The sequence below is a fragment of the Pholis gunnellus genome (genome assembly GCF_910591455.1).
Source record: "Pholis gunnellus genome assembly, chromosome: 22".
Lineage (NCBI taxonomy): Eukaryota > Metazoa > Chordata > Actinopteri > Perciformes > Pholidae > Pholis > Pholis gunnellus.
In genome coordinates this window covers 6174313-6199057 of record NC_136549.1, presented here as the reverse complement: position 1 = coordinate 6199057, position 24745 = coordinate 6174313, and the positions used below count along the sequence as shown (strand labels likewise).

The following is a 24745-nucleotide window of genomic DNA, read 5'->3' as shown; positions in this document are numbered from 1 at the left end:
GAATGCAGAAGTGGAAAATGTTGTCACACACACACACATCATATTAACCACTGCAGGTAGCATAAACCATTTCTCTTCATGTAAGGATGTTTCAAATAGTCAATGAAAACAGGGCCAACATAAAGGACTAATTCCCAGTGTTTACTCTGTAGCTGGAATAAGATGATGCCATGTTACATTTTATTGTGCGTATGTGTTTTCCAATATGAAATCCCTATTTGTCTGGGACAAGTTCCTTTTTACAGTGATCACACCTGTAACATTTCCATATTTGGGTCAGTCTCCTCACCATTAAACCATCCTACAATCTCCAAAACACTCCCTTAAACTGACTCTGAGCCAGAGGCCCGAAGACGGGAGAAGTGCAGCTTTGTAGCCATCGATCTCATCTGGAAAACGGACCCAAGATTCACCAGTAAATAGTTCTAAATAGGTTATTTGTTGCTGAGTGAAATCTGCAAAATGTCACCCTCTACAGGGGTTGATCTGCCATCAATTAAGACCAATGGATTTGTCATTAGAGTGACTAAGAAGGCAGATACGTTTCTTCTCGGCTCTCTCTGATAAGAGCTGTTTGCCGGCAGTGCTGGCCGTCTATTTCCTGGTGGCTGTACACCTGAGAATCGTACGGGACAATGGATAATACCGTCATACCTGAGAAATACGGAGGACGCTCAAATCTCAGAAGACTTCTGTTGCTGCTGTTTCTGGCAGGTAATACAAGGATTCTCCTTCTGACAAAAGCACCAGTGGAAGAGTTGATTTTTAGTTGTGATAAAATGTCCATTGGCTCAGTGTGTAAGTGCTGATTTTAATGGCTGTAGGGAAAACTTTAGTTTACTGTGTTTTTATTGGGAAAACTCTCTACTTTGTGTATAACACCCTTTATAAATGTAATGGATCGTGAACTACAGTAAACTACTTTACTTAAGTTTTCCATTTCAAGTGACTTTATGCTTCTGGTCCTCGACATGTCAGAAGTAACTATTAAACTTTCTACTCCACTTCATAGATTTGAAAGCTATAGTTACTTGAAAGATTAAGATTGTAAAAAAAGATCAGCTTTTAAAACATGAGGTAAAGTGCTACTTCTAATCCAATCATTTAATACACACACGTATTTTTCTTCATACTCTTTCTTACATGTAAAATGTCACTTTAACACTGGTGTAATGCAAGCCCATGTTTTAATGATAGAGGAGTTATGTCAGTACAGTAGCTATCATTAGACAAACTACTGTAGACCATGTACAGGTGCAGCAGCACAATGCTTGAGCGTATTAAACTGAGATCATATCACACCGTCTGCTGATGAAGAACGTGTAAAATGGCCGCTGTTGTTGGGATGAACCTGTTGGCTCGCAAGCCGAGTAGCTGGTTATTTCTTCCACAGCCCTTTCACGACTTAGTGTCCGCGTTTTGAGTTCATTCTTGACATTTCGAAACAGCAATTTCACAAAAACAACCCAACTCGTGGTCCATTTAGTAAGCGTTCAACAATCTCCATTGGCAACTGAGCAGACTATTTCCGCTGATGAAGACAATGTGGTTCGATAGAAAGCTCTGGAATAAAAAGCGGTAAGTGGACTTGAGTTGGGATTGTTTAGTCAAAGTAGCATTCCCAAAGCCAAGAACGAACAATGACACCTAACGCTAATGTTTGAGCTAACCCTGAATATGTTTCCATTGACCGTGCAGGCCTTCAGCCAGTACTGTCGACAGACGGGGAGGAACCTCAACTAGATGACGACAATGAGAGTGAGTGATTTCACATTCAAATAATACAATCAATCATCAATTTCAACCTCCAGATACTGACAAAAATCACTATAACATATGATTACCGTACAGGAAAGTGAATCCTGTCTCTAGATCATAGTGGTAATCGTGACCGGTGTTCATCTTCAGATGGAGAGACAATCAACTGTACAATTGTCGGTCCGGACTACGTGACTGTGGGTGTGCCGAGCAGCGTTGAGTGTGACACCGACTGCCGAGCGTGTACTTTTTCCATGTCTTTGGATGGACAGAGTGCCCAGGGTCAGGGCAACGTGTTAGCCTTCACTGTTAACAGCTGGGCCGAGGCCCTGACAGTGACATGTGCAGTTACAAGTAGCGGTACGGGGCTGACCGCCACGGCAACAAAGCGACTGCAAGTGTTAGGTAAGTTACAGCTGGTTTCTTTATACCTGAATGAGATGATGTTAAGAGTTGGTGTCTTCTGCGCTTTGCTTTCTATAATGACTCACGTTTGTCTTCCTCACCTCAGCCGGGCCTGCCAATGTTTCCATCGCAGGCCCCGATCTGATGCATCCATCTGTGAGCCACACCTACAGTTGCCAGTCCTACTGTCGGCCATCTTGCACCTACGCCTGGAAGTCAGATAAAGGCCCGTGGATAAGTGGCCAGGGGAACGTTGTGTCTATCACTCCTCAGGAGATGGACCGCTCCAAGCTTCTCATGTGCAAAGCCACCAACAGCGTGTCCGGGCTGTTTGTCGTCGCTATTCGATACATAGCTGTGATATGTAAGTTACCTTTATAGCAAAAGTATTTTATTAATAAGTACATTTGCAGTTTTTGAACCAGGTATTAGCTTTTTCTGACCTCTCCTCGCTCTCTTTCTCTCAGCCGGTCCATCCAAGGTTCGGATCGAAGGCCCCGACGTGATAGAAATTGCGGAAAAGTACAAGTTTGTGTGCACCGCTGAATGCCTGCCCTCGTGTCGCTACGTGTCGTCCGTGAACGGTCAGACCGTGAGGGGCAACGTGATCGAGATGACGGCGGATCATCCGCTGGAATCGCTCACTCTCAAGTGCGAGGCTCAGAACGTCGCTTCGAAGAGGAACGCCACAGCCTCAAAGACAGTACAAATAGCACGTAGGTTCAACGTGCATCGTCGTACGTCCTCTCAATGCCGTACACGGTTACTTGAACCGTTTTCTTTTCTCGTTTCCAGGGTCAGATCGGAACGTGTCCGCTCGTCCTGAAGAGGCCTCGGCTGTGCTGCTGCTGGCCTTCATCGTTTCCGCTGCCTGGCCACTGTGACAGGTGAGGCTTACTAATGTAGCAGGGGGAATTATTACATGAGCTGTAATGGCATTTTATAGACGTATTGTCCCCACCATCATAAAAAGAATTCCCCTCTTTCTTTCTCCGTCTTTGTCTCTGTCCGTCAGATCTTTCTGGCTGTGAATGAATTTGTGATGAAGAATTGTATTTGAGTTATTGACCCATGGACCGGTAGTTTCACGCTGCATTCTTCTCCATCGGTGTGGCAGGTCAACAGGAGGCCGAACCCTGTTTGAAGTTTCCAGTGTGAGGTGTGGAAAAGCACTTCAATATCCAAGTGTGGACACGTCATGAATTTGTTGACTGAGTAAGAGTCTTCCACATCGTTACATTTGAAATGTTGATGTCCATAAATGAATAAAATGCACCGATGACTTGAACCACAAGACTAAGACCCTTTCTTCAGTATCCACATATGTACAATGTGGGGCGCCACGCAAGCCAAGATTCTTCGGGAGGTTTACTTTAAAAGGTTTTACTTAAAAACTTTAAATCCGTTTTTCTATCTCAGTAATCTCCCACATATCTGGGTAAATACTGCACATTGATTTAGAGATTTCCACGTCAAATCTTCTGCACTGCTGCTACTTTCCTTGAAAAAGAGCTTAATCTTGTCTGCTTCACCCCAAACGTTTTAAGTGGCATAAATCCACATAAAAAGACAGTATCCACAATGCAAATTAATTTAGAAATCATAGATAATAAAGACAGAACACACACACACTCATCGTGCCTTGAATGGTCTGAAATTGTCACATGAATGGAGAAAAGGCGCCTCATGCCTTAAACGATTAATTAAATATTTGCTGATTCATTTTCTGGATCAACATATCTAATCATCTAATATCTAATCTAATCATATCGTACTATTACAACCGGGCTAAACAACCGGAAAGAAGGATGGCTACTAGCTACAGCCGGTACTAGCTAACTGTGCCTACATCTTTCAAATCAAATGAAGTGTTTATAACTAATTGCATTTCATTTTCACACGTTCGTGCTGTGCTAACCCACTTCAGCAGCACGCCTTCAAGCCAACATGTCCTCTTCTTAGGGGGGGGGCTCACTCCAGATGTGTAACAGCAGGGAAGAAACCGATACCATGGGGAGAGGTCTATGACGCAAATAGAAGAAACATATATTATTAAAGAAAAACAATCATAAAATATAGATTTGGTAAATGTAATAAGAATATAGCCACTAAACCTAAAGAATTAATAACAAAGTCATAAAGCTGTCTAATCACACAAGAAGTGAAAGAACACCTGTGTCGGTGTGTGTAGAGGCTTTAAACTAGAACTCTTGTGAGGATGTCAAAAGGATCAGATGGTCTCGATGGTCTTGATTCCGTGGCTCCACCTGCTGGTTGGATGGTGACGGAATACCACTGAGATCTGTGGGGAGAAGTGGTGGAATCACACTCAACGGGTAGGCTCATTGACATTACAGGGACATTTGTGTGTGTCGAAATGTAATCTAAAGTTCAATACCTCCCCACACTCCGGGTCCATATGTTTTGCTGTAATCTCATGTCGGCAAACAGCAGTGACAGTTTAAAGACACACCCAGGTTTCATATCGGTCCGCTGACAAACACTCTCTGAAGTGCCTCACTGTGGTGTGGACTCCTTAGTGCTTTGATTAAACAAAGATGTCCCGTAAATCATCTGAGATTTCATTTCCGAGGTTTGATACACACCTTTTGATGAGGTCATGGTAGTAGAGCAGGTAAAGGGACTCTGGCAGTATTTGAAATATAAATATAATCAACCTCTTTGTTTATTGGGGAAAGTTTTCTCAATTAAAAGTTTTGCCTCGAATAGATTAGCAACTCGTGTTAAACAATTTCAGTTCAAACTATAAAAATAAAGTAATGATAGTACATTATTAACAGAACCTCGAAGAGAAAACCCCCCAAAACATATCAGATCTGGCAGGCAGCTGGGGTTGAAGTCAATCAAGCCGCTGGGATTAATCGAGTTTCGAGTCTTTATATCCACAAGCGCAGGCAGATTTGAAAAAAAGTGACGGAGCCGCATGGCCTGGCCTGAATCAAGCCTGCAGGCACAAAAGAAACCACAACCCATGAAAGACAAAACCACACAACACGTCGGCCGCATGCACGCCCTCTGCAGAGAATAGAGCCAGCTGATAAAACTGCATGCTGCCCTCCTTTGCCAGTAACATTGAGGTCATTTATTGTCTGTGTTTTGTAATTAGCGGGTGATAACAGTGGGCAAGGCCTTTTTCTCCCCCCATGCGTTATAAGAGCGCGGGTGGTTATAAGAGTGTGGATAGTCGTTCGGGTTGTCTGCAGCAGCATGGATCATCACTCAGCCGGTCTGCTGCTGCTGTTGCTCACCTGTTTAACAGGTAAGAGAGGCCGCCCCTGCTCGCGCCAATCAGCGTCTCGGCAGGATTAGCTGTTAAATGCTCATTAATTCAGACATTCATTACTGAAAATTCTTCTGTGTTGTATGAGCGACTGGAAAACGATTGATTTTAATGTGTTCTCCTCTCTCATAACCAAGGTTTCTCTACAAGTGACACTGGGGGGGGTGGAACCATGGGGGAAAACGCATGTAAGATCCTTTTAATTGTGATTCTCACGCATCAGCAAATGTTTACTTTCTTTTCTCTTTTCTGACTCCGTGCAGCAGTCTTAACACACAGGCTTAATTTCCCTCGAATATTTTTGAATCGGAAAGAAATGTGCATTCTCGCGTGTCCTATTGCAGACGGGCCGTCCTCAGTGGAGATCGATGGGGTCAGTGTGGTGACAGTGGGAATCCCATATTTTTTCCAGTGCAAGGCCTCGTGCTTCCCGGGCTGCAAGTACAGCTGGACCCGGGGTAATGTGACCACTCAGGGGCCCGTGCTGAGCCTGCAGCTCCTGCACACGGTGCCAACGGAGACCCTGACCTGCACAGTGGACAACCCGGTAACAGGGAATTCAGCATCTGTCCAGAAGACGCTGCAAGTGACGGGTATGAGCGATGACCAAAGTGAAGTCAAATTCGTGGGTTCCCTAAGCGGCACTTCCTTCAACCAAATCTGTTTCTAAACTTTTGCAGCTGGGCCATCGAACATACGGATCAGCGGTCCAACCTTTCTGACTTCAGGAGTTAAATCCAACTTCAGCTGCTCGGCCCGCTGCTACCCATCCTGCAGCTACAGGTGGACTGTTTCCTGGTATGGGGAGACACTCCAAACGTTCGAAGGCGACACCGTGTCTATCAGTCCATATACCAGCACAATCGTCTCTGAAAGTCTGACGTGCGAGGCCGAGGACACCGTCTCACATCTCTACATCTCTACGACTCTGACGCTGCCGGTGGCAAGTATGTGGAAAGAGCTGAGTGGAAATCAACCCCACCGGTTGTATTGCATGGTGAAAGAATGTGTGCGCTTGCTGTTAAAGGAGTTTGGTTAAACATGACGGAAGTCAGTCCAATTGTTTGATTCTATTTCTGTAATTGGCTTACTATATTACATTGTGATTTATATTTGTGATTGGCTTTTGGTTGCCTCTGATTACAATTGATTGCATTTCTGTTTTAATTACCATTATGCTCCATTTCATAATACTGAACTATAGATCACATTTGAGATTAAAACCAGATTTATGACATTTGAATGAAGAAATAACAAAATCTTTCTCTCGTAATCAAAAAGTTCAGCCGCTCACTTTTTGTTGTTGTAAAATGTGCACAATACATTCAAACTCCTTGTTCTGAAACTCCTTCTTTAGGTATATCTGACATCAGCATAGAAGGTGACAACCCAGTGACGATGGGACAAAAGTACACATTCACGTGCATCGCGTCATGCATCCCAACCTGCAGCTTCACGTGGAAGTACATGGGGACGACTTTCCAGGGAGACCGAACAGAGATACCCATCTTGCATGAGGGGGACAAGAAAAAGTTTGCCAGTCACTTTGAGATCACTTTAAGCGACTACTCTAAAATTGAGCCTCTGACCTGTGTGGCAACAAACTCTATATCTCACGCCAGTCTCAACTCCACGGTGAACCTAACTGTCATTAGTGAGTCTGCGGCACTTTGATTTTTTTTTTATGAATAAAAAACAAAATGGTTTCAGGTAATCACATCATGTCGTCCATGTTCATTCTCCCTGCGCAGACCCCATCTCGGTGCACCCCACCTCCACGGCCCTGCCAGTGGCAGGCGAGTCTTTCTCCCTGCAGTGCGCTGGCTCTCAGAACCCAGCCTCCATTACATGGCTGAAGAACAAACAGCCAATGCCAGCCTCCGACAGAGTGCATTTCACACCTGACAACGTCACCATGACCTTCAGTCCTCTCCTGCAGGCCGATGGCGGTTTATACCAATGTGTGGTGGCATTTCCCCTCATCCAGTCTGTTGGCTACAAGATGCAAGTCAACTGTGAGTACACACGGGTCGTCGCAGCTGAGCAGTGGTCCGACAGGTTTGAGAAGTGTTGCTGTAGATCTGATGATCCGATGATGATCGCTGCTCTTTGAAATACGGTGTTCTGGTAGCAGGTACATGTCCACACTATGCTTCGACATCATTGTTATGGATGGTCCATGAATTGGGTCCAATGCCAAGTCCAACTACTGACCTCCCACACTGGCTCGTGCTCCTAGTAACAATATAGAAATGCCTATCCCACAATTAAATGAAATAAACGCATGCAAAAAATAAAATGTCTGAAAGTAATTATGAAACCTTGCAAGCCCCGTACGAGTCTGTCCGTCTATCCCATCTCCGAGCGCAGATGGGCCGTCTTCGGTGGGGATCAGCGGGGTCGACTTAATGACTTTGGGAATGCCGTATGAGTTCCAGTGCTCAGCCAGCTGCTACCCGACATGCCAGTTCACCTGGACCTGGGGCAAGGAGACCTCTCAGGGCCCGAAGCTGAGCTTGCAGCTGGTGGATCCGTTGCCAACGCTGAACCTGACCTGCACGGCAGTCAATCCCGCTACGGAAATATCAGTCACCGCCCAAAAGACGCTGCAAGTGATTGGTAATTCAAAAAATTCAAAAAAATTCTAAAAAATTCAAAAATTCAAACTCAGTTTTTTTTGTTTAAGAGGAATGCCTTAAACTAATTTCCAACTTTTCAGTCGGACCAACAAATATACATGTCAGCGGTCCAGCCTTCCTGACTGCAGGAGTTACATCCAACTTGACCTGCTCGGCCGACTGCCACCCCTCCTGCAACTTCTCCTGGATCGTTACCTGGATGGGGGAGACGCTCATTACTGCACAAGGCAGCACCATTTCTGTCACTCCGCCTGCAAACACTTTCCTCTCAGATGCAATTGTGACGTGTAAGGCTCAGGAAGCCGTCTCACATCTCTACATCGAGAAGTCCCTGCAGCTGCAATTGGCGAGTATGTGAAAGAACTTACCTCGAATGAGAACAATAAATAAGCAACAAACACGAGGATATCGTTTAAAGGTCAAATTGAAACCAAAAAAATAGTTTAGAAGCCATTATGAGATGCTGCTTTTACTCCTTAATTGCATTTCGTCTACGCTCATGTGGTAGAATGTATCTGCAAATGTTGTACCACAAATCCACCTACTGAATCATTTGAATTAGACGATTGCTCACAATACATTCAAATGTCTTCTTGTCATCTCCATCTGTAGGTTTATCCAACATCACCATCACCGGAGACAGCGCAGTGGCAATAGGAAAACAGTACACGTACGAGTGCTTCGCCGACTGCACTCCGTCCTGCGATTTCGCTTGGACGTTCATGGGGAAGCCTTTCGAGAACGATCGGCTGGATCTCACTATTAGCGACTACTCGAAAATTGAGCCCCTGACCTGTGAGGCGACGAACACTTTATCTAACGCCACCATCACCGCCACCATGAACCTCACTGTCACCGGTGAGTCCGCGATATTGCTCCCACAGATTTCTTTTCATCGGTTTGAGCAATGTGTTACGGCACCGGTGGACTCTGGCTTCCCCTGTGGTAGATAAAACATGATAAATGGCCCCCTGGCATGCTGCAGGGGCCCCTCAGACGGTCTGCCACTGTGATGTATACTGTAAGAGCCTTGTGGCCATAGTTATATTCATCGCTTTTGCCGTCACTTGATATTTGAATATTCTCTCTGCACAGACCCATTCTCAGTGCGGCCCACCTCCCAGGCCCCGCCGGTTGCAGGCAAGCCTTTCTCTCTGCAGTGCCTTGGCCCTCAGCAACCCGCCGCCATCAGATGGCTCAAGAACCGACGGCAAATGCCGGCGTCTGAGAGGGTGCACTTCTCCCCCGACAACACCACGGTCACCTTCAGTTTTCTCTTGCGAGAGGATGATGGGTTGTACCAGTGTCTGGTAGTGGAGGGTGAGAACCGCACCATCCACAACAACACGCTGGTGGTAACAGTTGTGGGTGGAACCCCCACCCTGTCTGTTGGCTACCTGATGCAAGTAAACTGTGAGTATATAGTGTACAAACATGAGAGTGGTATGTCAAACGTCAAAATATTCCTTTACGGTACTGTCAATTGAATGTGTTGGCAACCCAATCAGTACTGAGTATTCAGTAAATTGTGTTATATCTCCCAGACGGGCCAAACGAGGTGCTCATTGAGAAACCCAACGAAGGGCCGGTGGGCGAGGTGATGTTGGTTCAGCCTGGATCCACAACGGAGCTGCGATGTGCAACCGACTGCTTCCCCGTCTGCCCCATCACCTGGTTTTACGAAGGCGCGGTACTGTCTACCAATGCCTCCATATCCTTCACACCTGTAATACCTCCGTACGCGGCCGCCCTCTCCTGCACGGCATCCAACCCGGTGACGGGGCAAAACGGATCCGCTGTGACCAAAGTAGAGGTGCCTGGTAAGCAAACATCAGGGGGTTGAAGTAAGAAATGATTCCCCCCCCTCAAAAGATCGATGGACTTCTTCTGCATCTCGACGCCTGTTTGAGTCGTTTTTTTTGTGGCTCTTCTCTTACAGACGGACCGACGAATGTGGTCATCACCGGACCGAGGGAACTTGAAATCGGGGTCCCGGCGAGCTTCGTCTGCTCGGCCAGCTGCTCTCCTTCCTGCAGCTTCAAGTGGACCGTGTACGGGCAGACGATGACGGGTAGCGTGATTGACATCACCGTGAACCGCCACGTCTCCAAAGAGTCCATCAGCTGCCAGGCTGAGAACACATTCACCGGGGAGACGGCGACGGTCAACGTGACAGTCGGTGTCTCGGGTAGGCTGTCGCTGGAGGATTTGAGAGGATTTAGGCAAAGCTTCAAACCGTTATCTGACTCTGATTTATGCTCTTTTCCCCTGTAGATCCTCACTGGTGTGGATGTTGAAAACACTGGAAGAACACAGCACTCATTCTTCAACTATACATTCCTCTGATCTGCTAAATGCTCGGCACACAGCGGAGCTCAAAGTTGTACTTCGGTAATCTTGTTATTAATGACACTGTCTGTACCCGTACGGCTGTATTTGCTCAAGCATTGTGTACTCTGACTGTGATGGACTGGCGGCCTGAATAGGGCGTTTCCAACCTCTTTGTGACCCTGAAACAAGATTAGACAGCTATAAAGAAATGATGTTGTGTGCTTGAGTAATAACTTTTGGGGGCTTTTAAAGCTAATCATATTTTCTTTCACGATACGTTTCCATTTGTCTTGCCAAACACTACGCACTATTATGCTTAATAAACAATGAACCTCTGTACTTTTTCTGATTACCCAGTGCCAATTCATCACCCGTGTGACACAATCTGAGATAATGCAGCACTGATTTCATAACTATTTTAAACTGCAGTGGTGATTATAAACAACAGCCCCCCCCCCCCCCCCACACACACACACACACATTACAAAATACACCTTTAATTGTTGTTCAGCTTCTGAAAAGAGATTTAAAATGTGTATATGCAGAACAGAGTTCTTGACAGTCAAACTATTAGAACGGGAGGAACATTCAAACAGGGCTCACAGAGGCCAATCAATACGTGCGCTGCATTCAATAAGTATTAGGAAGTTGGAAACTCCCACTTCCTGTTAATGGAACAGCCCTGCTGGTAGGGGAATGATCGCCTGGTTCTTTCAGGTTTGCATGCCGATACATTTATGGAAATCAGTAAATGATTAAAAATCGACACTGTAACATTGCAGATTCTTTTGATGACATTAGCGTTTGCATAAGGAACAGGATTCTACACCCTCTCTCTTTATCGACTGTAACGCTAAAATGCACCACGGTCAGAATTACAACCAACCATTTGTGAATTTCTGACTTTAGAAAGTAGATAACGTCGTATTTCCATAACACAGCAGTCCAACTGAATCAAAAGTGAATTGAATGTGAGTTTTATTCAGTAGTAGAATATAACGACATTGTTCCTTTGGCTTTGAAAATAATGGAGTACTGTGGTTTATTCAATTGGAAAGTCTATGGAGCTCGCGGCGTCACACACCGTACTTCTTCTGTAAGGCTGCGACAGATGATCCCTCCAGCTCCGCTTGGTGAAGGAAGTCAAACAGTTCTTTAAGCACTGGAGGGGCAGAGAAAAGTAGTACAGCACATCATCAACATGACTGAATGTGTGGGTGAAAAGTACGAGTCAACGGCACGTCAAGGAGGCTCCACCTTTCTTCTCCGGGGACGACAGGAACATGACGGCCATGTCGAAGCGCCTCACGCTCGCTAGGCTGCTGAGGATCTCCAGCGTGACGGCCGCCGCTTCGTTCCTGCACGAGACTGCTGTTAATGCACGGTGCACACCACACGACATGCATAAAGTGTGGAGGGGCTGGACACAAAGCCAGATCTCCTAGAAGCACATCTTTTACAACTCACTTGATATAGAAACCATGCAGCGTCCTCAGGAGCTGATTGAGAATGTCGGGTTCAAGGGAGTTGCGGAAAATGCTTGTGAACGCCTCGGGTTTGATTTGCTGCGAGACGAGAACAAAAACACGGGCTCTTAGACGGGAGACTTGGCTTAATCTGCATATGTCAAAACCAACGCTGTGCTGACAGCATATACTGTCTGAACATGCAAATATGAGCGTGTCACCGGTGAATGATTTACTTGTATTCTACAAACACACAGCTCACCCTCAGATATCTGTAGATCACTTCGGGCTGGTGTCCGATCTTGCGGAGGTCGGCCTCCAGCTGGAAGCTGCTGGTGGGTGGTGGAGGAGGCGGGTCTGGTGCTGTCGAGGTGGGGGGGCCGGCTGGCGACGGTTCAGGAGGATGAACGGCTTCCCTCTGCGCCGGCTGTTTGGTCTGCCTGCTCACAGGGACTCTGGGGAACAGAAGGCAAAACATCCGTTTACAGGCCGAGAAGAATCATTCCACAAATGACGACCGCATTCTGTGCTTGACGGACAAGAAGTAACACATAACACGGGAGAGAGGCGGCGTCACTGACTGGTCAGACGTGCGCGAGGGGACCTCGGCTATCTCCTCAATCTTGATCATCTTCGCGATGGGCGATGTCGACAGCGGAGACGATTCGCCCTCGGCCTCCTTCGGCGCCTCCCGGACGAAGAACTCGGACCCGCCTGACTCCACCTCGGACACCGTCGCCTCGCCGCTCACTTCCTCGATATCGATCCTCTGAAGAGGTTTCTGGAGAGCAGCGGACGTTCAGAATCAGTCAAATGCCAAAACGAATCCGGATCGAGATACCAGGAAATGAACATTACAGAATCCAGATGTCCACTCTACATGCCACCTGCTGGGCAAGTAAGAGGAATGAACTACTACTGACAACTTGTATGTTACACTTCCAAACGTGAACTAATGAGAGTCAATGATATTAAAGATCAGCTTTCTGTCAATCAACAAATTGATTTAGCTCACATCAGTGCTTTTAGCACCAGACGTCCACTGATCTCTGCCTTTACTACCTTCGGTGGAGCACAGAATGTATTTGCATCTAAAAAAAAACTCACTGTCGACCGCAGATGTGTCGGTTTGTCTATTGGCTGAACGGTTCTCCTCTGTGTGCCGTCTGGGGTCTGGAGAAGGCCGCTGGAGGCCACGTCCTGACAACAACAGAAGGACATCGAGAAAACAGAAATGAAGTCTGTGGAAGATCGAACCTAATAAAGTCAAGACTGAATTCAAGCATCTCTGCTGACGCCCGTTCTCATGACGTGAGGGGCTTAAAACACAGAAGGGGAATAAACTTCAGTCTCTAAGGAGGCTGGAGGAGGATCTTCAAACATACAATCTGGAGTTTCTGGAGCTCATTCAGGGCCAGCTTGTTCCCTGGTTCCAGCTTCAACACCTCTTGAAAATCTGTAACACACACACACACACATACAATATGTTTATATGCAACTTAACAATCAATAACAATGAGCCTTGTTCATATTATTTCAGTGCAGCAAAATGTAGCTGCACTTGGCCTTTGAAGGACAGCACTGTTCTATTCAGCACCTTGTTTGGCCTCCTCCAGGTTCCCTAAAGCCACTCTGGCGGTGGCACGACGGGCGAAAGCCTTGGAGTAAGTGCTGTCCAGAGAAATGGCTTTGGTGCAGTCCTCCTCTGCGTCCTTATACCTGAAACAGAGAAAACACACAATGGTAGGTCTGATCGTCTGATCGCCTTTCCACTCTAACAAACAAACGTGTGCTGGAGAAAGAGATTCGGAGCTTACTTCTCCAGCTTGAGGGAGGCCATGGCTCTGTTGGCGGGCAGCAGGACGTTCATGCTGTCCGCCTCCATGCCTCTGCTGTAGCACTCAACAGCCGCTTCATACTTCCCCTCTTTGAAATAGGCGTTCCCCTGAAAGGCACATTTGGAAAACTCAAGAAAGCTCGTTCCAAATAAACAGCTTGAGTTGACACGCATGTCCTCAATGGCCACCTTTGCACTCTTCTTAACCACAGCTCGGAAAGCTGAAAAGTAGGCAAATAAAATGACAGTCAACCGCAGCTTACTCTGTCTTTCTGTACAGCCGCCTCCTGTCGTCTCTGCTGCTCCTCCATCAGTCTCTGCTGCTCGGGGTCGGCTGTGGGAGCCTCCTGTGGCTGTGGGGCTCCACTCGGGGCGGCTGGTGCCTGATGACTGAGAGTCTGAAAGCAGCCAAGGAAAGAGAGGAAATAAAAGAGGAGAAAACTTGGTAAAATAGGCTTAAACCTCCCCCCAAAAAAAACCTTTCCCACTCACCTCTTTGATTGATTTCACTTCATTCTCTGCTTCCACGTTCCCAGGGTCCAGCTTGAGAACCGTCTCATAATCTGTTCAGAAAACAGATTTTGTGTTGTTATCGCAGTGCGCTCAAGTTAAACAGATGCTCTCTAAACCCAGTGAAGACCGTTTGTCACCTTCTAATGCAGATTCATACTTCTTCAGTGCAACGCGTGCCGCTCCTCTCCGCGCATACGCTTTGAAGTAGTTGCTGTCCAGAGCTATCGCCAAGTTGCAGTCGGACTCTGCCACGGCATACCTGCGAGGAAAAAACAGTTAATAATTCACAGGGGAACAAAACCTCTTTCTAAAAACACACATCCTCCTTAATGTTATTACATGGATTGAAAAAAGTGCTTAAACCATCGTTTGTAGTGCAATACAGCAGCCTTTTAACCTACGGCGCTTACTTTTTGAGTCTGAAGAAGGAGGTGGCTCGGTTTGTGGGAAGCACAGGGTTGTAAGGATCTGCAGCCATCCCTCTGGTGTAACACTCCACAGCATCGTCGTACTTCCCAGTTTTGAAGAACGCGTTACCCTGAACATCAAAGTATAATCTGCTTTAGGAAACGGAAACTTGTTCTTCTCTTCGGTTTGTTTTATTGCAGCACTTACCTTTTCTCTCTCAGACTGCGCTTTCTCTTGATCAGCTGTCGCTTCCTCACAGTCGGACTCATTTGACTCTGCTGGACTTTCCTCTTTATCCATCTCGGACAGAGCTTTGTCCTGCGATCAGAGAAGCATTCATCTTTAGTCAACTACTCCATGACCTCACCGATCATGTAGAGTGTATTTTTTTTAAGAATGCATTAGCTACCACGTCAAACTTGTCCCACGATCTATAGTCGTATGCCTTTATCTTTGAGTCTTCCTTGGGCTCCTCTGCCTTTACGTCGCCCGTTGGCTCCTTCTTCTTCTTCTTCTTCCTTTCCCTCATCTTTGTTTTGTAGTCTTTGTTGCGCACAGGAGGGAGCGTCTTCTACAACAAAGAGACAACACGCTACTGACACCTGGAGATAGTCCACAACATTGGCTACTCCTGAGACGTGTACAACAGCGACAAACCTGGTCCTCCTGAAGTCCTCCCGTCCTCAGCTCCTCGTCCTTCTTCTTAATGTCTGTCTCCCAGCTCTCCAGCTCCGCCATGAAGCTATGCAGATCCTCCGCATTTTGCCGCACCTGAAGCTGTAACTCAATGGCTTTGTTTCCCCCGGACATGTTTTTCCCTGTGAAACAGATATTTGTTTGGGAGAAACTCTTAACATGTGTTGCTGTAGTTGTAGTATTGAAGTCGGTGTTGCAGTCAAGAGGAAAACACGAGCGTCACATTGTCATGCTTTTGCGCGGCTAGCAGCTAGCTAGCTAGCAAAAATACCAAACAATTAGAGCAAATAAAGAAAATGTAAGAGATAATGTAGCTATCTGAAGATTGTAAAATACCTGGCACTTGTTTTTCCGGCTGATAGGTACAGTTAAAATGTAGCTGCAGTTATTTTGGCCAAATTATACCAAAAAATGTGTCGTTAATCATAGCTTTCTGTTTACGTTCGCAGCCATGACACCCGAGTACCAGCAGCCTTTGCGCTGCTGAGACTGAGCCAAAGATCGTCTATGTTACAACCGCGCAACCGATCATTTATTAAAAGAACATTTTACTCAGGTGTCAGTTTGTAAAGGTCCGCAAACAACCGACCGAAAAGGAAGCTGCACATGACACAGGTGTCGGTTTGATTTGTGGTCAAAGGACGTTGGTATGTTTGTGGTTTTATCATATTATTAACTGGTGCAGCACTCGGTTTGGATTATGTGCCCCTCCATGACTGTCTACTGTTTGGTGGTTCGCGTTTGTCTTTGGTCCACGCATTGCGCTAGGAGGTAACGACCTGCCTACACGTTCTGAATAGATTATCTCTACTTCTATATATCGCTAACTAAACAGCGTTGGAGGAACACAAATCATTTCAATGTATTTTTATATTACATTGAAGTGAATTTTATTTCCTGACTTTTTTTTGTATGAGAACAATCAGATTACAAATACACATTACCATTAATTTACCTTTGACCTCTTGGGACCGCGTGATCTACCAAACAGCGATGACCTCTCCTGCTAGCTAGCTAGCTAGCTAGCTAGTGGTAGCTAAACGGATACTAACATTTCTCACAATGGAGCAGCCTAAACAAGAAGAGGAATATGGATACGATTTATTCCCGGAGAGAAACTCGGCAAACTCCAAGGGCAGGTCGCTCGCAGAGAGCCTGTTTACGTTCAACCACAAGTGTCAGGTCATGCTGCAGTTCGCGACGGAAACTAGTGAGTGTTGTAGCGAGCTTGTTAGCCCTTAAGAGGGAATGTCATGTCTGCAGTGAACAGCGGATATCATGTCTGACTAAGAGGTTGCTGTCAAATGTGTTCCTGATTTCAAATACCCGTGCAATGTTGACGTTATAACCACGCTGTCAGAACAGTAGCATCGTGTAGTATTAGCTAGCTAGCTAGCACTGGTTTCTGTCAGTGAATGCCTCTTACATTCAGCTCTAACTGTTCTCTCTGTGCTTCTCTGAGGTCCGTATGCCAAACTCCTCCTCAGCGCCATGAAAAGTTCAGGATGGTATGTATGATTTAAGTGTGTTTCTTTTGTTTATTACCTTCCACTGTAAAGCTCATAGCCCTGCAAAAAGCCTGGGACTTATAGTTTATCAGATTATAGCTTTGCAAATGCTACTAATGCTATTACTATCTACTTAATAATAATAAACATGTGGCAGTTTTTAAGTTATAATTATCATAATGACAATAATTGATGAGTAAGGATTTCTCTAAAATTAAATTGAATGTCCTTTAATAGTTTGTGTTTTGAGCATCTACTACATGCATGCACAAACATTGAAATATGTTTCATGTTTAATTGCAATACCGAGTTAATATTGGGTAATTCTGGGTACTTTCAAGCTGTAACTGTTACACAAAAGAAAACAAATTTTAAGATGACTTTATTTTCTCCTCTCATCGCAGCAAAGTGTTGAAAGACCGACACTTCTCCTGTGAGGACTGTGACGGGTCAGTCAGCGGTGGCTTTGACGCGGCTTCCTCTCAAGTAAGACGGGGGGGGTCTTGGCATCGATGGAGATAAAAAGCCAGTTCTGAGGGCGTTAAGAGAAGGCCGACTGCTCACCAATAATGAGCTTCGCGTTTTGTTCGCAGATCGTTTTGTGTCAGAACAACATCCACCAGCAGTCCCACATGAACCGAGTGGTCACGCACGAGCTCATCCACGCCTTCGACCACTGTCGGGCCCACGTGGACTGGTTCGACAACTTGAGACACCTGGCTTGTTCTGAGGTGAGCGACGACGTGTGGTACAGTATGCATGTGCAGTGTGAACATTGGTTACTGTGTGATTCAGTTTCAGCTGTGTCTCACAATCTTTGGCATTGTGTTGCTGAGTCTAAATGCGTCCTGTTGCCACTGTAGTTTTTACACAAAGTTACTCAAACAGGAGTAAATACTGGATTCTTTAGGGACTATTCTCAGCCGCGGATTGATACACATTTGGTGCTCAAGTGTGTATTTACTCTTAACCTCAAGGTCCCTTGAAATCACTTGGAGATTGCAGTTTTCTTTCAGTCTTTGATATGTTCCCTGCCTAAAATTAGTGGGTTTTTTTGTGTCATTATTTCAGATTCGGGCAGCTAACCTCAGTGAAGACTGCTCCTTTAGCAACGAAGTCTCCAGATTCAACTTTGGCTTGAAGCAGCATCATCAGGTATACCCGTGCTGGGATACATGTGACTTCTGCTGGCAGGTATCAGGGCTGTGTCTGTAATCTTAACACTGTGATCGTGTGTGTGTGTGTTTTTCCCCTCGGACAGGCGTGCGTCAGAGGCCGCGCCCTTCGCTCCATCCTCGCCGTGAGGAAAATTAGCCGACAGGAGGCGGTGAAAATAGTGGACGAGGTCTTCGACACGTGTTTCAACGACCACGCGCCGTTTGGAAGAATCCCGCACGGCAAGAAGGACGCTGGGTTCGCCTACAGAGATTATGGGAACAGAGATCGATATTATGCAAACCTTTAGTGTCGACATGATCTCGTTTTAACTCCCGAGGGTGCTGTGACTGGCAGACCGGCATCAGGGCCCTGGTCAGTATAGAAGCCTCAACAGAATGACGTTCAAATCCCCTCAGTAGGGATGTTTAGTTAATGATGTGTCCTTGGAACAGGAAAGGAAAAGAAGGAGGAAGAGTACATTTCATGTTCTACCTTAATTCTTTTTATACTAATTCTGTATAAAGGGATTGTAAGGTGTGATTTATTAGATGAGGTCCCAGTGACTTATTTGACACTTGTTTTTATTTGACCGATGGGTGCTTTTAAAGAAATACAGGATTTGATTTTTGTCCGTCGGTGTTTGCTGTGAAAGTCCTTTGCTGACAAATGAGGATGTGTTTCTCTGTTTGTTCTTCATCTTGTTGCCACATTGACCTCCACTCATTTCTTGTAAATAGAGCTGATTGTGCTTAAATTAAAGTGAATAAACTTGTGTTTGAATTAAAGTTTGATTCCTCTGGAAAGAGTTGTTTGTGGGTGTTGCGTTCGACGTTGGTGCAAAATGTTTGACTTTCTGACTTGCCAAAGAAGCGTAAGTCTGCGCATTGCTGATTATAACACCTTTAATGTCTAATCCTAAAAGAGAATTCTTCAAATTAACACGTGAGGCAAGTAATATAAGTAAAGATAGAAAAGTTCTTCCACAACAATACGGTCAACTTTGTTCACATCTGCGCCGCAACTGTAAAATGTCACCGCTGACATCTTTATTACGCATTAGCATTTAAAGAATCTCGTATCCCTCCACAGAGATTAATGAGGGAAAAGTTATAAGGGAATTAGCCTCATAATCCCCCTCCATGCCTCCTCCTCCTCCTCTTCCTCTCCCTATCTCAAAGACAACACCCTCTGCATCGTAATCACAGAGGCACTGGCTGTGTCTGCTTTTGGAGTGTTATACGCCACTTATCTCGACATTCTCCTCTTAGAAAACACTACAAAAACGCGAGATGAGCATGGGCTCGAAGGACAAGGCGAGTGGGTGGGATGACGAGCAAAAGAAGATTAGTTTAATTTTAGAAGCTTAACAGAGAAAATGGTAACAGCTTGGAGGCAGTGGGATTAATGTGAGACAAACAAGAACACAAAACAGGGAATGATATTTGGATTTGTGCAGTCATACACTCAAGTAGGCTAAATAAAGAAATCATACTAAACAAAAGAATGACTGCTGGACTTGTCCACATATCAAATGCCAGCTACTAAACACAGTTGATACAATTAAGACATGTGGAAGAAGATTGTGGGTTTGTAAAGTGGCTTATTTCATGCTCTTGTACTGAGTTCTGGTCAGGATTTAAGGAATACCACAAGACCGGAGTCCAAGACCTTGCAACAAACTCACAATTAAATCTCACAAATATATTCAACGTTAATATACTGGAATCAAAGCAGTCACAGGTAACATCTAGCGATGAGTTTGCTGATTGCAACCAACTGAAACTTTCCCCGTATGCCAAGCGAGTAGGGAAACTACGGTAGCCGACAAGAAAACGCAAGTGGCCCTAATATCTAATGTCATTAGCATTCATTTAAAGTTGTGTTTCTGATATTAACTTTCCTTTTAGCTCTATTTCGGTCTCTACCAACTGCTGAGGGAACTACAGTCTTTAGCTGCTAGATGCTTCACTATGTTTACCAGCTGGTGGCTAACTTCGATTAGCTACTAGCTAACGCTGATAATTATCTGTGGGTCTCACGTTACAGTCATTTCCTCCATAAATACAAACGTCCAGATTGAAAGTAAAATATAATGTTTGTACGCAGCAGTATACAGAGACTGCTGCCAAAAAAAACAGCATGTTGAAGCAAAGACACATTGTAAGAATGTAGTTAAAGCACTATTCCTCCGAGCTACCATCCACTCGACATGAGCACATTTCTATCTGGTGTATTATTGCCATTTAGTGTTGAGGGGCAGCTTCATTCTCCTCATTCATGTCTGCAGTACCATCACAGTCCTTTGGATGGCAGTTGGTGCCACTAATCGTCATCAGGACATCCAACCCAAACAAGAAAGCTGGCAGTGCTTTATTGATACATATAATTTAATCCATTTCCAGGTGAACGTTGGGGCCTTTTATGAGCAGCGCTAGGGCGCAGTAATGAAGTTGCCGCTGCGAAGAGTGACGACTTTCATTATTCCATCTATTCAAGCAGGCTGCACCCACTGTGATCTAATTAGGATGCTCCAGCAACACTGAATTCCCTTCACTAATCTGCTGTAGGACAACACATTAACCCCGAGAGCACTAATGAACTCGTCTCATTAATTAGAATAATGCCAGATTTAGTTGTAGCGCGGCGAGGCGATGGAGTGCGAAGACACCCACACATGCCTCTGTGAAGTTTTAAGGTGTCTGCTCTTCACGGGGGTGGAGTTGATAATGAGAAACTGCTGAATTATTTAGCTGTACAGAGAGAGATACGTATTTCTGGCCCTATTTTTTTTTATAAGGAAGGCCATGAATGTTTCTGCACAATATATATTTTCAGAATAAAATGAAAAGTAAGTGATGAGCTTTGGGGAAAAGATGTTTGACACACACATTTACTTCTCAATGTCTTGGATGACTTTGGAATGAACGTGAGCCGACCTGGGGAAACGCTGGTCGACATGGCATCCTTTGGCCAAGGTTGTCATTTTTCTGTCCCATCTCAAGCACTCTGGGGAAACACTTGAACAAAGAAAATATATTGAGTCCAGTCGCCTGTTCTTTAGCCCGAGGAGAACAATCTTATTCAGCTGATTGAGGACAAGAGTGCGTCTCTAAAGATGGCCGCCGTGAACCTTGTTTTATCAGCCGACAGGTCGACAGCACATCACAGGTATGAGGATACATATCCAGAATGAGGAGTGGAAGAACGTGAAAAAAGACAAAACGAAGAAGACAATACTTGTAATAGGCATACAATATATCTAAATATCTATCCAACTTTATGTACTGGATGTATGTTTCCTTGATTATAGGAGTATAGGATTATGAAATATGAAACAATATCCTTGTTTACGTCATAGAATAATGAATATTCCTACTTTTCTTTTTTACCATAGATGACCAAAGAGTTTATCCATAACTGCCAACAGATCGCATCTATTGTGCATAATACAGTGCATGTGATACACTTTGGGATGCAATATATAATTAATTACATAGTAACAGGCGACACCGACTGTGGAAGAAAAAGTTGAAATCATTATAATTCACAGCACAAATCCTCTGGAGGCGAACCTTCTAACCTGACAATTAACTTCCCCAGTAGGGAAGCACTGTTTGAGGGGGGGGGGGGGGGGGGGGGGGCATGTATATCAATTAATTATGTGTGCAAGTTGAGGATTAATTAAGGAGCTGCTTAAAGTGTAGAATTTTGTGTCATTTAAACGCAACTTTTTTTGGTACGGCTCTCTCAAAGCAAGGACATCTATAACCTGAATATTTGGCTGGTTGACCGCAAATCAAACAAAATAGAGAGAAAGACTGAAGTGAATTCATCTCATTGTACTACGGTGGGGAAAAGTAACTATTTTGTGACCTACCAGAGTCCAGGTGGGGAGGTGGGGGGAGAGGCTCAGGTGAGGCTCAGGAGAGGCTCAGGTGAGGCTCAGGTGAGGCTCAGGTGAGGCGAATGGCGGGAACAGGGTTGGTTCAGAGCAGGAGGAAGTGGTGGAATCTGAAACTACAAGAGAGTTAGTGATATGACATGAGTACAGTATGATGTAAACATGAATAGGTGCTGGCTGGAGTCGAAACACCTGCACTTTGAGTCCCAAATAAGTCAAAAAGCAGCAGCATTCCCCAGAATTAGCTCTTTTAACTTAAATTTAATTCCTAATAACTGAACAGCAATTATAATGATATATTCATTTAAATATTCACATCAGCTCTGACAGCGTGTTTGACAAGATCTATAACACTGTCCGTGCCACTTATTGGAAATTCTTCATTTTGTGTTTTTCATGCATCTCAGGTTCAAGGTTAATTCACTGTCATTCTACAACACGGGGATCGTGGTGTTTGCAGTCACTTAAAGTCAAACAGAAAAAGGAAGGAGGTGGGGAGTTCGTTGTGTGCCCTTTTCCCACGTCGTCTCAATAACAGCAGTAAGTCGAGGGGATTTGTGGGTGGCACTCTGAATGACGTTTATTAGGAATGAAAGGACGGGAGATTATATCAGGAAATCCCCCTGAGACACACACACACACACACTCAGTGGATCATCTTGATACTGCTAAACATCCTGTGTAAGAGTCAAGAACAGGTTTTGCATGGTCAGTCATACAATCTCTGAAACACATGTAGGCCAAAAATGTCAATGTGAATGTTGTTAAATACGACGATGTTTGTATTCTCCTCTATTTCTGGAAACTTCTACATGTCGTTTTCTCATTATGCGGCACAGATGAGAAGGGTTCAAGTAAATTAGCACTGGCAGACGGCTACCTTTCACTGCAGATATGTAGATGACTTCTACAACAGTAATTAAAGCATGCTGGCATTTGAATCCCCATTTTGCTAATGATATGCATGGTATTAATTAGGCCTAAGTGATTAACATAACAACCGCTGGACAATGTCCTGGGGTAAGAGCAGGGCTGGTTTTCTTTTTTATTAGCTCTCCCTAAAGGTGCGGCCTCATTAATACATTCTAACAGCCAGCTCCGCTAACCTTGACAAGTCATTTAGAAGTACAATTTACTAAAACTCCGCAGACTTGAATTGAAAGCTGAGGGATATGTCGAGAGAGTACAACAGGAAAACGGTCACAAACACAAGTAAACTGTGAAGCAAGGAGAAGAGATAGAACAGAACCAAACGGAGGGGAATAAAGAATAAAGTGCAGCGAGCATCACCAATCCAGTACTAACCTGTGTTTGATATGTGGATATGTGGCTAATGAACCTTGACTGACTTTGGTTTCTCCCACAAGTGATGTTTGTGCTGGCACACAAGATGAAAACAAATTAGCCCGTAGTTGACGTAACAGATCTGGATCGCTTAAACCTGCATTAACTGATCTCTTAGCAGCACAACAAATGTAAACACAGCATTGATGGCACACGCGTTAGCCGACAATTGCCTGTCTACTCATCCAGCAGACATTGAGCAACATCAGCATTAATGTTTAAACTTGACACGTGTATTCTTGCTCCTTTTAGCTTTGTTTTGGTTTGAGACATTTGTCTTTTAAGCTGCTACCCGTTCACCGGCTATAGTTGCTAACTTTCTCAGTCTGCTGTTTGGTGCAGACAGCTGGTTTCTTTTTCTGAAAACAGCTTCCTGCTGCCCGCAGGAAATAAGGCTGATGAGAACTGTGAGACTGAACCGAAACCGTAAGGTTGTGGGCCGTGACACCTAAACACTGAGCTGAAAGATGCTAAAACGTTCCGTAGAGTTGAGGGGAATCTGTAGAGTTTTTGGGATGATTTTCTGTGGGTCTGTCACTGTCAAAATATTGATTAGTGCAGCTTTAAGAAAGGGCTGATCCAAAACTGTTACGTTCAACATGGAAGAGGAAATAAACACGTTACCAAGAATGAATCTGTTTTTAATAGACCAAGAGGTCAGAGAAGTGGTCTGGAGGTTTGTCTGTGAAGTCAGCCAAGACCGAAATCTCTGCTGCCTTTTAATTCGAATTTATCATTCGAAACTCCAAGGACATCGGAGGATCACCTCATCCTCCTCTCTCCGCCCCATTTGCGAGATGCGGCGGGCCTTTCTCCGAGCCGAGCGGAGCGGCCGGTGGGACTTCCAATTCATTGAAGGGAGGAGCGGGAGATTGCCTGAAGGGTCGACTCCCCTCTCTGGTGAGCCTATTTGCTTTGACCTCTCGTCCCGTCTCCTGCGCGGCGAGTCCAGATAACTGTCCTCCAATCCGGTGGCTTTGTCACGGTTGAGTTCCGTCGGCGGCAGAGCAGCTGAACCTGAACGCACACAACCGGAGGGATTACCGCGTCTTCACTGAGGACCTGTGCGAGGGGAGGATTGATGCCACATTCTGCTGACATTTGCTCGTCTCTGACACAGTAGAAAGGAATTGGGACAGCAGAGTGTGAAACAGCCCAGTAGAGTAGAAATAGCCCAACTGTCCTGTAACTGGAAGGTCAAGGGTTTGATCCCTTAAACTGCCAGGAAGTCCTTGAGCAACACAGATGGGAAGACTTCGCTACTTGGTACTGTTCAGTAACAAGCAGACCAAGTTATAAACAAAGGTGACGTGGCGCACAGGCACGTGGTTAATTGGACAGGTTAGCGGTGTTGATCACGCCATATTTTGCGTCAGGGTACCAAGCAAGTGTTTGGGTCCTGAGAGAAGCAAGAACGTTAGCAAACTAATGTCACAGGGTTGCCGTTGATCATCAGAGCACAACTTTAAATCTAAACGAG

General features: G+C 45.1%; 3 protein-coding genes across 3 annotated transcripts; 2 read left to right on the top strand and 1 right to left on the bottom strand.

The window, feature by feature from the left end:
• Positions 1–635: 635 nt before the first annotated feature.
• LOC306713659 (uncharacterized protein) lies at positions 636–3433 on the top strand (the record flags this gene model as incomplete). Its single annotated transcript, XM_079183432.1, has 7 exons — positions 636–714; positions 1699–1758; positions 1909–2163; positions 2270–2527; positions 2631–2879; positions 2959–3050; positions 3179–3433. The coding sequence occupies 6 exons, from the start codon at positions 636–638 to the stop codon at positions 3045–3047; spliced, it is 990 nt and encodes a 329-aa protein (XP_079039558.1). The 3' UTR covers positions 3048–3050; positions 3179–3433.
• Positions 3434–10944: 7511 nt separating this feature from the next.
• Positions 10945–15821, bottom strand: rpap3 (RNA polymerase II associated protein 3). The gene is made up of 17 exons (XM_079184128.1): positions 15691–15821; positions 15316–15476; positions 15068–15229; positions 14866–14976; positions 14661–14788; positions 14388–14509; positions 14230–14300; positions 14001–14135; positions 13718–13845; positions 13498–13619; positions 13286–13356; positions 13008–13100; positions 12482–12681; positions 12163–12355; positions 11902–11999; positions 11692–11792; positions 10945–11596 (listed from the first exon to the last, which is right to left on the bottom strand). Exons 2-17 carry the CDS (start codon positions 15466–15468, stop codon positions 11511–11513), a joined length of 1974 nt encoding a protein of 657 aa, XP_079040254.1. The 5' UTR covers positions 15469–15476; positions 15691–15821; the 3' UTR covers positions 10945–11510.
• Positions 15822–16181: 360 nt separating this feature from the next.
• Positions 16182–18803, top strand: atp23 (ATP23 metallopeptidase and ATP synthase assembly factor homolog). Its single transcript, XM_079184129.1, has 6 exons — positions 16182–16564; positions 16817–16862; positions 17267–17348; positions 17456–17593; positions 17934–18017; positions 18124–18803. The coding sequence occupies exons 1-6, from the start codon at positions 16417–16419 to the stop codon at positions 18325–18327; spliced, it is 702 nt and encodes a 233-aa protein (XP_079040255.1). The 5' UTR covers positions 16182–16416; the 3' UTR covers positions 18328–18803.
• The last annotated feature ends 5942 nt before the right edge of the window (positions 18804–24745 follow it).